We start from the raw sequence: 14,523 nt of genomic DNA on the forward strand, positions 1-14,523 counted from the left end.
TGTGCTGCCAGCTAGGCAGAGCAGAGCACAGAAGACGGTGTCCGGTCTCACTTCCTGACTGGAGATTTGCTGGGCCATCTGGCTGGATCTGCCCTCCTATATTAACTGGAGAGCTGCGGGACTGCCCCGGTGGTCCATTGGTTAAGAATCCGCCTTCCAATGCAGGGGACGTGGGTTCGAGACCTGGTCGGGGAACTAAGATCCCACATGACACAGGGCAACTAAGCCCGCGCGCCACAACTAGAGAGAAGCCCACGCGTCGTCATGAAAGATCCCACATGCTGCAACTAAGACCCGATGCAGCCAAAAAGTCTAAATAAATAACTAAAAAAAAATTGGGGAGCTGCCCCGTGCGAACCAGTGGTGCTAAGAAGGTCCATCCCCTCCGACCATGCTCCCTTTCCTCCTCTCCTCTGCCTGGCAGCAGTGGGGCCCCCACCCCTTGGGGATGTGCGCTTCCCTTTAATGGAACTTGCCGATGGCTGGAGATTGCTGGAGGGGGCAGTTGGGCTGCAGGATGGCCTTTGTCTAACTAGAGCCCAGAGTCAGCACGTTCCCCACTGCCCCGGCGGCTCAGGTGTCTCCTTTGCATGGGGTGGCGGGAGGGGAACAGTTGATTCGCTTCTCAGTCTGCATCTTGCTGGGTCTACAGCTGCATTTGGAGGAGCTGATCACTTTTCCATGATTCGCTTTTTTTTTTCTTTTGCGGTACGCGGGCCTCTCACTGCTGTGGCCTTTCCCGTCGCGGAGCACAGGCTCCAGACGTGCAGGCTCAGCGGCCATGGCTCATGGGCCCAGCCGCTCCACAGCATGTGGGATCTTCCCAGACCGGGCACGAACCCGTGTCCCCTGCATCGGCAGGCGGACTCTCAACCACTGCGCCACCAGGGAAGCCCTGGAGGCATTTTTGATTGTCATTTCTGAGAGGTGGTTCCAGCAGCTGGAGCCCATTCCAGGCTTGGGTTGGCCAGGCACACGGGAAGAGCCAGTCCACACAGAAATGCAATAGAACCAGCAGAGCTGCCAAAGCCTGCAGTTTAATTCTTGGGGTCCACTTCATTCTCTAAAAGATCCTCTCTAGACACCATTTTTCGGCCTAGGGAGGACAGGAGATTGAGGTAGTGCCTGTAAAAGGTCTTTCTCCCTTTCTCAAATGACTCCTGAGGGGCGGAGATGTGGAGCAACTGGGAAGACCAATTATTTTCCCCATGCCCATGCTATGCCTGACCCGACCAGCAGAGGGGGCTGCCCTATGTCCCTGGCTTCTTTGGAACTTCCCTGGCACATCCAAGGTTTGAGAGCAAGCAGGTTGATTAATAAAATGATAAAATGCAGCAGTTCAGAGGAACAAGTAGATTACAATTGAATTAAAAAAGGACTCAGTCCTGTGAAAAGACATAATTGATGACAATCCAATCAAGTAAAAGTTCCTTGCGGAAGTCAATGTAATCTTTCTGCTTAGATGAAAGAATTACATTAGCACTCAATAAATTCCTGTGAAAATTACAGCGGCTTGTGATGTAATGACTTAACACATTATATCAGGTTGGAAAGTCCTGATTATAGTTGCTAAATAAGAGTCCAGACATTTCTCACGCACAAGGTTGCACCTGCGCAGCTTACTCCTGTTGCTTTGTTTTCAGCCTCTAAGGTGGGGTTGGGGGTAGGGCACATACTTTACTCCTGGCTCCCAGCCTGGGGCCTGGCTCTTAGGAGCCTTGAGGTTATTCTGTGGAATTGAACTGCTTTCTCATAGCTCTTGTTCCCACACCTGTCTTCCAACTCTACTCTTGAATAAGTTTCTGGGGAAGGAGCCCTGGGTCCTGAGACCTAGAACCCAGATCCCTGCCCCGGTCCCACTCAGTGCAGAAGTTCACCCTCAGGTGAGGGCGTGGCCCGGCCCAATGCGGAGAACCCTCTGCAGAGTGCTGAGTTCCCATCAAGACAGCCAGCACCACCAGGGTCCTGCGTCCCCCAGCACAGGCAAGAGGCATGGCTGCTGCTTTATTAGTCTCCACTGTCTCCCCTTCCTGGTCATTTTAGACCACTACTGGCTTTCTTAAGTTCTGCTGTTGGAGCTCTCCCTGTTTGACAGCTGGACACCCCAGTGGGGTCAGGAACCAGAATGAAGGGTTGTCTCTGGGGCTGCAGAGGATGACAGTCTGGCTTGTCAAGTGATGTGTTATAAGTGGAAAAGGGAAAAAGGTTGTAGAAACTGAGCCCCAAGCAAGTTTGGGGCAGCAAAAATAGGAGCCAGAGTCTCTGTGCTGCATTATGAGTGACTCTGGACAAGTCCCTTCACTTCTGTGGTCTCCATGTTCTCATCTGTGAAATGGGGGTAGTGGATTACATGGTCTTTCAGCTCTGAGTCTGTGCTTAAAACACTTTAAAAAATTTAATCACACAAATAATAAATAATATGTGAATGCATTATTTTTGTAACAATATCAGACATTACTGACAAAGCATCCTCAACTCCAGTCCCCTCTCCAGAAACAACCACTGTTATCTGTATCTTTTAGAACTTTTTCTATGGTTTAATATGCATATATGTGGCTATGAGTCTGTGATTTTGAGCTGAACAAGACACGTTTAGTCTGGTATTTTCCTGTTTACGATAATATGGCTAAAGACAATGGTGGCCTTGCGAGAAAGCTTAGGCAGTGGGCTTCAACTCGCACTTGTGTTAAGAGGAACAACCATTTGCCCATTTTAGCAGAATTCAGCTCTTCAGTTTTAAAGATTGCTCATGAAACCCATGCCTCAGCCTCGGTGCCTGTAGGGATGTGCGACCCCCAAAGCCACACCACCCACCTTCTCATGCACCCAAATGGCCCTGGAAAGGGAGGAGCATTTGCAGGCAGAACAAAGGGTGAGTCCTGCCATCTTTGAACGTGAGGTCTCTGAAGGCGTGTGTCCAGTGTTTGTGTCCTCTGAGGGACCTGCCTGGGTCCTGGTGAGTGTGGAGGAGAAACCCCTGCTCTGGGCACTTACACTGGGGCAGGCATCTTCCCCCTGCTGCCCGACCAGGATATACAGCACATCGTCCTTCTCCAGGTTGAAGATGCCCAGCACAGACACGCCGTGGGATCGCATCATGGTGTTCTTCCCGCCTTTCCCGCCAGCGGCTCCATAGCCTGATATGCTGCAACAGGACAGAGTGCATGGGCTCCTGTCATGATATGAAGACTGACTCCCCTCCTGCCAACCCAGCGGCTCCTAACAGGCCGAGCGCACCACCCTCGTGCTGGAGGTCTCTCCCCTGCATCAGCCCATGAGGTCAGCAAGGAGGGTCCTCTCTCCACTGTCAGGAGAGGGCGGTCAAGTTCAGAAAGGGGCAGGGAAATGCTTCATTCACAGAGCTAGGAAGGTAAAGAACTCATAAGGGGTAGAAGAGAGGAAGAGAGGGAGAAGGGGGGCAGGGAGAGAGAGAAGAGATGAAGACAGGGGGAGTCTGTATTAATGTGGGCTGTTGGGGTGATGGTGTCCTGAATACCTGGGCTTTCCTGTTATGGACTTCTCTCCCTGTCCAAGAGCAAAGGACTCATGTGGTCAACCTTAGACAAGTAACTGAACTTTCCTTTTCCTCATCTGTAAAATGGGGATAAGAAAAACCTACCTTCTAGCCCAGGTGTGTGGTGAAGATTAAAGAAATGAAGTCTCTCCAGTCTCAGAATTGTGGCTGGCACATAAGAAGCACTCACTAGTAGTTATTATTATTCTTACTGGTAGAAGGAGCAGTAATTGACTTGGTACAATGTTTTAAAGTCTCCCCACGGGGTCTAGACACAAGGAATCCCACGTGGAATGACTGAGGAAAGTGGTGTTTACAAGCACAGACTGTTTATTTGCATCCCACCAGTAACTCCTTCTGGAGCAATGTGTGTGCGGACAACAAACAACCAATCATGGTGAAAATAAAACCAGAGAGTGGGGATGCTGGAGTATTTCTGCTGCCTCTTAGGTTGTTGGGTTGAAGTCAGGCAAGGATGGGGGAGGAAGGACCCAACTGATGAACCGTATGAGAAGAGCGGCGCGCCGTGAAGACAGCTCGCGTGCCCGATATACACGCCTCCCCAGAGACCGGCTGCCAGGGAGAGGAACTTGGGGGACTCTCAAGTCTCTGCATATTCAGATCCAAGGTCCTTGAAGAAAAGCTTCCGGGGAGAGCTGCAAGATGGTTTTGCACACGTGCGCAAACGGCGGCTTCTCCACCTATACTTCTAGGAAATGTCCTGTGTTCCAAGCATGGGAGGGGCCTCCTGGAGGCTTTCCTAAGGCAGAGCCCGGACCTGTTCTGCAGAGACAAGCCTGGAGGGCCAGCTGATGGCTAATGTGGCAGGTAGAGACCGAGGGAGAACTGAGCCCACTGTCCTGTCTCCGGGGCCCGGCACCGATGGGAGATCGTTGCAAACTGGCGTAAGGCCAGGTGCCTAAGAGGAGGTGGGGGAGACGGGCCCCAGGCCCTCGGGGGGCTTCCAGAGAAATTGGGGAGACAGAGTTATGACATCTCCCTGTGGGGGTGGTTATATCGGGGAGGCAAAGCAGAGGGACCAAAGGGCTCTGGGGCTCCATGTGAGGAGTGGACCACCTCCTCGCTGTGTGTCCTCTCAGTCCCAGATCCTTCCCTCGTCAAAGAGGGACCATTCTTTCCTTTCTGAACTCACGGGAAGGTTCAACATCTGAAGGAGATAATGGGTGAAAGCTCCGAGAAAGTGGCAGGTCTCGGCACAAATCCAGGCCATCAGGTGCTCGCGGCCCGGGAAAGAGGCGGAGGACCGCGACAGACATTGAGGCAGCGGTGCTGGAGGCCTTGGCTGGTCTGGGGCGTGTGGGGTGTGGGTCTGAAGTCGGCTTCATGGTGGAGATGATGGTTGGGTAGGACCCAGACAAGCAGAAGGAGGTGGAGGGTACGAGTCAGGCTTGTGTGAACGTGAATGAAGAGGCAGGAAACCTAGGTGCTGGGGTGGGGAAGGGGGCGTTGTAGCTCTGCAGAGGGAAGTAGGGTCAATTCCTGAGCATCCTGCAATGTGCCAGGCGTGAGTGCATACGGCATCCCCCCAGTAGCCGTAAACAGTAGTTGTTAGCAATCTCATTTGGTAGATGAGGAAACCGAGGCCCAGAGGGATTCATTTGGACCGGGCAAACCCTGGTCCAGAGCTCTACATTTCCCCTCCGACATGCTGCTGCGAGGTTATATGGATGCACGAGGGTGGTCTGAGAAGCTACTGGCCCATCCTAATTCACTCAGACCCTCAGCCAAACCCTCACTCCTGACCCATTGGAAAAGGAGAGGTGATAAGGACAATTAAAAGGCTGAGAAAGAAGGAAGGCTCATTGGTGAAAGGAAAGCAGCAGAATTATTTAGCTCAGAGAAGGCAAGCCTGGGGCCGGGGTGGTGCTGGACATTCCAGAGACTCTGTGGAGTACAGAGACAGCAACGTGGCCCCTCCAAGGTTCTGGGGCTTTCGCAGGTTACCTAAGAAAGTCGTGCCAATCTGAAGGTGTTGTTGGCTTGGAAAACTGCTGCCCGAGAGGGAGTCCTCACCCTGCCCACTCCTGCTGTGTCTGAGAGGTAAGCTGTACCCATCTCATCCTTTCTGCATCATTTGCATGCATTATGAATCATTCTGAACTCTTTCACGTGTTTGAATTTAGCCAAAGCATTATATTTTAGAAGTTGTTTGTTCCTGACATGCTTTTTCCCCCTCTCTAAGCCTTCTTTCCTATTTCTCCTGCCCCCAACCGAGTCTGAACTCCAGCCCCATTTGGGTCTTGACCTAGTTCTTGGCAGTGAGGTGGATGGAAAGAGCCCTGAGTTCTGAGTCATACCCTGGGCGCTCTGCTGGCTGTGTGACTTGGGACAACTTGCTTAACCTCTCAGAGCCTCAGCTTCCCCTACCAAGGAAAAAAATGAGGACAAGGACCCCCGCCCTCATGAGGGTAAGTAGTGGGTTTGAAAAGATTACAAACTGCTGCCAAGTGCAAGGGGGACTCTGGGCTGGGGTCAGATCTACAGACCCCAAAGGAGACAGTAGAGATTGGCACCCAGGTGTCAGCAGCTGGAGTTTGCTTTCCTGCTTGATGGCCTCAGCCCCACGTTTCCACCTGGACTATCACTGGCTTAAAGACATGGGACTGGCAGCTGCCCAACTGGGCTACTGGTAGGGGAGGTAGTGCCTCCCTCATTAGCCCTGTGAGGCCTGAAGTCCCACCACAGAACTCCACTCCTTTGGAAACTTCTAGCTGCTACTAGAAGGCCCATCTCTTCCTGGGTGGGCTGTGCCACAGTGAAAAAAGCACAGGCTGGATGCAGACAGACCTGGATCCAAATCCAACTCTGTCACTCAGGGCCAGGAACTGGGTTAGACAGCTCCTTCCCAGGTGTTGGCCTTGCACTTGGTCAACCTTGAGAGCCAGAGCCTCCTGAACTTTTGTGTCCAAGGCACCTTGCTTACCTCTCCTGGTTCTGGCCCTGTTACTTGCCAGCTGTGTGACCTTGGGTAGTTTATGTACCCTCTCTGAGCTCCAGTTTCCTCATCTATAAAAGGGGGATAAGAATATTTACCTTAAAAGGTTGTTGTGAGAGTTATATGAGATAATGCCCCTTATAAGGGGCCTAGTTCAGCGCCTGGAGGGTAGCTAGTGAGTAACAAATAGTAACTGCTGTGCTAATGTACCCCTGGGGAAGCCTGTCTGCTCCTCTCCTGGGGTGACTTCTGAGAGGCAGAAGGTGGAGGGGGGCAGTGAATAAGGCCCTGGTTTCTAGAGAGCAGGGCAATAGGTGGAGCAGGGTGTGGCCGAGGAGCCAGGGTCAAGGGTGTTCAGTTTCACCCAGCACCTACTTCCACAGGGAGCCAGTGGGAGCGTAAGGCCAGCCCTGGCGCTTCTGAAGACCCCCGAACTGTACGAATCATGTTACACAAACCTGTGCCAGAATAATAACCTCAGCCTGAATCTCTGAAGCCTTTTCCCATCCCTTGTAAACAACTTATTTTGATGGTTGACAAATGACAACAAATTAATATACATGCCACTCAGGTGGGGAAAATGACTCGCAGTGATTCCAATTTCCTGGAAGTTACAGTATCCTGTTCTCAACGAGCTGATGCTGTAATTTGTTTGTCTTCATCTAAATCCATGTCCCCTAGTCAGAATGGATGTTTATTGGGTTTGCGGTTTGTATTATTGACTGTGAGCTATTGTTACCTGATGTAATTGAGTTGTGAATCTTTTTATAATAAAGAATTAGCTGCAAATCAAAGTGGCTGCCTGCTGGACCCTGAAAGGAGAGCACAGCTGGTGTGCAGCGTGATGGCGGTGTCGCCGGCACACTTGGGGGGCTGCCGGGGGCGGTGGAGGGGGGAAGGAGTGAGAGGACCCCACCCAGGGAAGCAGGAAGCACCTCATTTCTCTTCCACACCTGCTCTGGGCTCTGCCTCTAACACCCAGTGGGACCTTGAGTGACCTCTGTGTCTCGGTTTCCTCTGTGAAATCAGAACAGTTAGGTCCCCCCTGCGTATCCATCCTGCCTCCAGGGCTGCTGTGAGAGCACAGGAGATGTTGGGTACGTGCAGGGCTTGGTCAGAGCGAGAGCTCTGTGCAGGTACATAGTCGTATGATCCAGGTGGGTCACGCGAGCCATCAGGCGACACCCCCGGGGGTCAGCGGTGGAGGCGTGTGCTCCTTGCTGCCCCAGTTCCATTCCAGTTTTGCACCAATGAGCAAGACTCATCGTCCACTCGTTCCCTACCACCTTCCTGACCCAGGAATATCAGAGCTGGAAGGGATGTCAGTGACCTCTCTCTCCAATCCCTCCTTCGACAGATGAGGCCCTTGCAGAGGAGGGGCAGCACACTTTCAAGGTCATACAGTGTGTCAGAAGCTGAACCCAAACTCCATTCTGCCTGCGGCTCATGGATCTTTGCTCAATGCTGCCCCCCTCCCTCGACTTTCCCTGCTCTGTGCTCTTCATGGCTATGGTTATCTGCACAATTACTCTGGCAATGAATCATGACTTGTGACTCTCTTCTACAATTGTTTAGAACTTTACTGGCATTGTGGACTGTTATTGAACTTTTCTGCCCTGTGGTCTTTGCAAAGACTGCAAGACTCCAGAGGCTCAGTCCTCTCTACAAGTTCTGCAGCATCTGTTCAGTGCCTGGCAGACAACCGGAGGCCCCTTGCCCCGCACCACCCTGGCTCAGAGCCGGGCAGGCAGTAGGTGCTCCATGGCTGCTTGTGGATTTGAATGATGGTGTCATCCAGCGGCACGTGCTGGTCCGTGGAGCCAGGTGAGGAAACTAGTGTCAGTGATGGAGGCTGTCAGGAACAGCTGTGGCCCAGGCTGGCTGGTGGGCTTTGCTGGCTCCAGCTGGGACCTGAGACCTCTTGTACGTGATGTCTGAGGAACAAGGGAACGCTGTGGGAACTGTCATCAGGAGCTGTGGGCTGTGCCTGATGAAAGTTTTATAGACGATCTGTGTGCATGTGTGCACATGCGCATGCGTGTGCGTGTGTGTATTTGTGTGTGTGTATGTGGGAAGCTGGGGGAGGAGGAGGACAGGGAAGGATACGGAAGCCTGGAGAGGCAGGAGAACAGGCAGGTGGGCTGGGAGGAGGGAGAGAAGGATGAATAGGGGAAGAAGTCAGGAGAGCGAGAGGCTGGCGGGCTGACATCTGCACGCGACCGCCCCTGCGCGGGGTGTCACACACCGAATGGCACTAAATCCCCCCGGGCCTTGGAGCTGGACTCAGTCAGTGTGTCTCCATTTTAGGCGGAGGCTGAGGCTCCTGCCCCAGCACACACCCCACGATCCACGCTCCTGTTCTGATCCACCTTAGCCGCCCACCTCCATGGGCGCTCAGAACCAAGACTTGGAAATCCCCCAGATCAGGTGTCCCTCTCGCTGTTACCCTAATCCTTGCCTGTCCCTCTCAATCAGGCTCATTGTCCTGGCTTCCTCAGCCCCCCACGCAGGCTAGCCTCCTGGGTATTGCCTGCTCCCCCTCGCTTCCATCCCACCCACTCAGCCCTCCAGTCATGCCGATTCTACCTCCCAAACATTTCAGCCTCTCCCGCCATGTTTCCCCTGCCCTGGTTTAGCCCCATTTGACTCTTGCCTGCACGACCTCACCAGCCTTCACTCTGTTCTCCCTGCCTCCCCACTTGCTTCTCTCACCACCACCATCACACTGGCACCGGAAGGAGCTAAACATGTTTGGGAGGTGAGGCTCCAGCCTCAGGGCCAGGTCCTGCCTCAGCTCCTGCAGGCCCTGGTTTGCCGCAGGGGCTCCTTCCACTGGGAAGGCCCTCCCCTCGTCTTCGTAGACAACTCTATCACCTTCAAGACTTAACTCAGGCTTCTGTCTCCCTGTGGAAGCCATCCATGAACTCAGGCCCTTCCCCTGGCCTCTGACACAGGGCTGTGTGTAAACCTCCACCGCAGTACTTTCTACATCACACTGAAATGCTTTGTTCCTACATCTACCACTGACTGGGGCTCTTCTTGGGCAGAAACTGGATCTTGTACCTCTTTATATAGGCATAGTGTCCTAATAGGTGCTTAATATGGTCCGCTGAGATGTGCAAAGCAGGAGGGGAGCAGGTATGGACACCTCTCCTGTTCTGACAGAGGAAGTGGCAAATCCAGGGGAAGGGGGAGCCCAGGGCAGGAAAGCAGTGTGTGCGTGTGTGTGTGGGGAGGAGATGGAGATTTAGGTTTTGCCCCAAAAGCCCCACCTTAGCCTGGCACGTCCCACCTGTCTCCTTCCTGGCCTGTCCTTCCTCTCCCTCTTCGTGGTAGTAGACAAAGGTGTAGAAGCTGGGAGAGGAACACTGGGTAAATGACCAGTTACTTAAGAGTGGAGGTGTTTTCATTGCTATATATAAAATAGATAACTAATAAGAATTTACTGTATAGCACAGGGAACTCTACTCAGTAGTCCGTAATGACCTATATGGGAAAAGAATCTAACAAAGAGCAGATATATGTATACGTACAACGGATGCACTTTGCTGTACAGCAGAAACTAACACAACAATGTAAATCAACTATACTCCAATAAAAATTAATTTTTAAAAATATATATTTTTTACCTGTATGCATCCCTGAGCAAGCCCCAGGCAATGACGTCTCACTGTGGCACACAATGGGTGCTTGATAAGTATAGCTCGCTTTCCTTCACCTCTCTGATCAGTAGGTAGAGACCTTGACTGTAGCAATAATCATGCCAGGCCTCAAGCTGCAGCCAGGCAGCACTAGCTGAGCGCCACACTCTTCCAGGAATAGATGGACTCCCTAAGGAATGATTCCAACCTTTCTGTTCTCAAGAACCTTTTACATCCATCCTCTTGTGTGTCCTACGTTTGTCTCACTAGATGAACTGCACTTACTAAATAAGAATTAGTTAATATGAAGAAAATATCTTCCAGAAAAAGGGCACCTGACTTCTCAACCTGGATATTCTGACTTGGGGACATTTCGATGTGGTCTGTATAGCAAATCATTAAATGGTCTGCTTCTTTGATGCGACGTTATGTGACCAGTAGACATTATTGTCCAAGTCCCAAGCCTCATCCAGGGTCAAGGATGAGGTGAGGGTCAGGAATATCTGTAACAGTCTTTGTTGGGTTAAAAAACAAGGAGTCAACAGCAACAACAAAAACCCAAACCCAACATTTTTTGGTTTTGATTCTTCCATTTTGATATGGTGCTTCTCAGGCCAGTTCAAAAAGGTCCTGATCAGAAGTCCCCTTTACAAATGTGGGCACCTCGAAGCGTCCTGCTTCAACAGAAAAACGGCTCCTGCATGTGTTTCTAATGAGTGTTCAGTGGGCAGTGCTGGGGGCTGGGAGCTAGTCTCAGTATTCCAAAGAGAGAAATGGAAACAGTTCTCTGATTTGGGCTGGGCTTGTAGCAACACAGGTGGTTATACCGTGGCAATTTACACAGATCAGAAACCTAGCTAGACTTAGATATGGCTGTGATTAATAAAAAATAGGAAAATGAATTATTACTTAATAAATGTAGTTTGGCAGGCAAAATCTTTCAAAAGGCAGGGCCCATCTGAAGAAGTCAGAAAAAAGTCCTTAGAAGCAGAGAAGTCAGGAACTACTGCTGTTCCTGGAAATGCTGTCTGGCCACTGCCTGACACCACTCCAGGGGATGTTGCTGCAGTCAGCTGGGCTGGGGAGCACCTGCCACGTGCAGGGCATGTGCGAGGCACTTGTACGTGATCTTTGCAACCAACGGGGCAGGTGTTAGCAACCCCCAACCTTTGCCTTTTACAGGTGGGGAAACAGAGTCTCAAGAGATTAAATAACCCGCCCGAGTGTGGAACTGGGTCTGATTCACCTTATCTCAGGAGGAACGCAGCTCAAGAGGACCTCCCTAAGTCGCAGAGGACTTCGAGCCAGTCTAGCCTGGGAGTCGCCCCGGGCAGGGACGGGACAGTGGGTTTTGCTGGGCTAAGTGTTGAGGTCTCTGTCTGCCTTACAGCTCCTCTGCTTTCTTCTTCACGTTGCTTTTTGTATGTGGGGATCTGCACCAAGGGCTGGGCTGGCCACTACCCCTTCAGGCGGTGGGGCCTCCCCTCCAGGCTCTCATTTCTGGAGGCTTCCTGGAGGTGGGTGCTGCATGATTCCTATGCCCTCTTCCATTTCCTGTTTCCTGAGTGGGAGTTTTAATGGAAAGAACCAACAGACTTTGAGACTGAGGGTCCTGGGTTCAAATTCCAGCTTTGTCACTGATTGAGTGGCCCTAGATCTATTGCTAAGCTTCCTGACACGTTTCTTCATATGGAAACAAGGGAATATAGATAAAAAACAATAGTGATAACATCTACCTCATTGTGAAAAGGAGGAGGACTACCTAGTGGGTCCTCAACAGACATGCATCCCCTTCTCTCTAGGACAGTGGATGACGCCTGGAAATTCAGCCAGGTCGGAAGGGGAGGCCCGGCCTGCTCCGTGTGGCGTGGCCAAGGGTAGCCGGAGGTCTTTGGCCATTTACTAGGGATGTGTGGGACCTGGAGCAGTTAATCTGATTGCAGCCAAGCCTTGTTATTGCATTCCCGCCCAGAATGTCATTTAAAAAGCACTTAGGGCTTTCCCCGGAACGCATTTACACTGAAGTCCCAGGGGTGGGAATGTGCGGAAAACAGGGCAACCTGAGAGGCCCCTTTCCTTCCCAGGGGGCTGAGGATGTGCCGGGGGTTGGGGGCTGCGGGAGAGGAAGCAGCTCACTTCCCACTGTGTTCAGCCTCTAGGGGGCATCTGCACAAATGACAGCAGAATTACGGTGCTTCCTGTTTACACAGCCCAGCCGTGTGCGGTGGGAGGAACCTCTGCAGAGCTGCGCCTCCAAAGTCTGGGCTTGGAGGCCATTTCTTGACCATGTGGCCGTGGGAAGCTCCTGACGCTCTGAGCCTCCGTTTTCTCAACTGTAAAATGAGGGTTGCGGCACTGGCCTTGCCCACGGCATCGAGCTGAGCGAGGATGACAGCATGGGCTGTGGTTAACCCAGTGGCTGCATCGGCGTCATCTGGGAACTTGCTAGAAATTCAGATTCTTGGTGAATGAACGGCTCTGGATGGCTACCACGGGTACGGTGAGTACTGCTGGTGCCTCCCTCCTCAACCTGCATCCAATAAACGTCAGTGTTTTGCCGTATTGGCTTCACTAATGTAAAAATGTTTAGCATGAGAAAAAGAAATTCATATTCTTGGACCCCACTCCAGACCTATAAAATCATACACTCTGCGAGTGGAACCAGCAACCTCTGTTTTAACTGGCCTTCCTGTCATTCTGATGCCCGCTCAAGGTTAGGAGCCACTGGTCTAGGCCTTGCCATTAGCTTCGCTTAGCTGAGTGCCCGTTGGAGTTGGGCCTCCCTCCAGCCTGGCCTGGCTCTGGTGGAACACTGTGGGGTTGGGCCTGGGATAAGAGTTCCAGAATAGTTTCTTTACTTGCAAACAATGAAGGCCCAGGAAAGGAGGCTCAAGCATAAGAAATCATCTTCCATGTGGATCATACTTCTGTCTCCCAAACATTTTGACATTCATTGCCTCATTTGAACAGCATGAAGTTCGAAGAACAGCCCGCTATAATTATAGTTATTAGTAAAGCTAAAGAATGTTCTGAGGCGGGTGCATGCATGCATATCATCTCCACAAATGAGTCTGTGGGCTCCTTGAGGACAGAGGACACAGCCTCTTTTTTTGCCATACTCCATTATCCCAGATCTCCCCATCTCCAGCCCTTACACTCCAATGTGGGCCAGAGTCTGTGGCCTCGGAGCCTTGGCCTGCCCGGGCACACCAGGAGAGCAGGCATGCACCCAACAGCAGGACCCCAGTCCTCTTCGGGAGGGTGGATCTGCCCCTTGCCCTCCCCCTCCCCCATACCCACCTGTAGGTGTCGGTGGCTGGCACCTTCCAGGTCTGGATGCCCTTCAGGGGGCCCTCGCTCCCCACCACCACGCTCAGGTTGGAGTTCCGGTAGGCATTGTTGCACTGGGCCTGCGTCGGGCCATGGGGTCCACTGGCCCCACATGTGGTGAACAGCCAGTGAACTGCACAAAAGAGGAAAGGCGATCACTCACTTGGCCTGGCCCTCCCTCCTCTGTGGGCCTCCCTCTGCTGCCTCTGAGCTGTCCGCTCCATGAGGCCAAACCAAGATGGCACCCCTGTCGGGGCAAGGAACACTCATCAGTCATTTGAACTGGAAACTTCTGTTGAGGATCTACTGTGTGCCAGGCCCTGGACCAGATAGATACTAAGGGAGAGACACAAATGGAGCAGACTTGGACCCTGGCCTAAAGAAGTTTACAGCCTACTAAAGGGAGACCCAAAGGGATGCAACAAGACAGGACAGTAACAGAAAAAGAGCCTCAGGAGGGTCTGGCTAACACTGTACTGTGAAGGTTCTAAGGAGGGAGAGAAGACCCCTCTCAGGTGAGACAGGCGGGCGGTGGCCAGGTCCTCTCCTGGTTTCTCATTGAGTCCAGCACAGTGCTGGGCAAAGAACAGGTGCTCAATCTGTGCTATTGTGACTGGATCTAACCCGCTTCTGAAAGTTTGATATCTGCATATAGGATTTTCTTAGCTTGGAGAAGATCAAAAGAGTAAAGTGGACACAGAGTCGGCTCCATGCCTTCCTCCTCCACATTGGTTGGGTTTGGAAATGCATTAGAAGCAGCCCTCAGGCTCTCTATGTAACAGAGAGTGTAATAAATGGGAAACAGGTCACATCTGCCTTTGGTGCACGTCCTTTTCCAAGCCCCTCACTGCTTCCTGGTGCTGTCCTCACCTGGAGCACCCAATGCTCTTAGGTGGCCTTCTGGGGGTGCCTCAGGAACACCCAGCACATCCCCACGCCTCCACTGCCACTGGGCCATTCCTTCCAAACTTTCTATCTTTGAGCCTGGCTGGACCTTGGGGAACTGTCAGATTTCATCCTGGCAGGAATTTTAACATGTTTACAACCTATAAAAACTTCCAAAAAATGTGCTCTTGATACAT

General features: G+C 52.0%; 1 protein-coding gene across 1 annotated transcript in view; it reads right to left on the reverse strand.

Moving 5' to 3' along the window:
- Nucleotides 1–14,523, reverse strand: part of ALK (ALK receptor tyrosine kinase) — a 714,184-nt gene that overhangs the window by 37,858 nt on the left and 661,803 nt on the right. Inside the window, exons 13-14 of the mRNA XM_060116934.1 lie at nucleotides 13,412–13,574; nucleotides 2,995–3,145 (exon numbers count right to left, since the gene is read on the reverse strand). Of these exons, the coding sequence (XP_059972917.1) occupies nucleotides 2,995–3,145; nucleotides 13,412–13,574 (314 nt within the window). The remainder of the gene's footprint in view (nucleotides 1–2,994; nucleotides 3,146–13,411; nucleotides 13,575–14,523) is intronic.

The sequence above is a fragment of the Mesoplodon densirostris genome, chromosome 14 (genome assembly GCF_025265405.1).
Source record: "Mesoplodon densirostris isolate mMesDen1 chromosome 14, mMesDen1 primary haplotype, whole genome shotgun sequence".
Classification (NCBI taxonomy): Eukaryota; Metazoa; Chordata; class Mammalia; order Artiodactyla; family Ziphiidae; genus Mesoplodon; species Mesoplodon densirostris.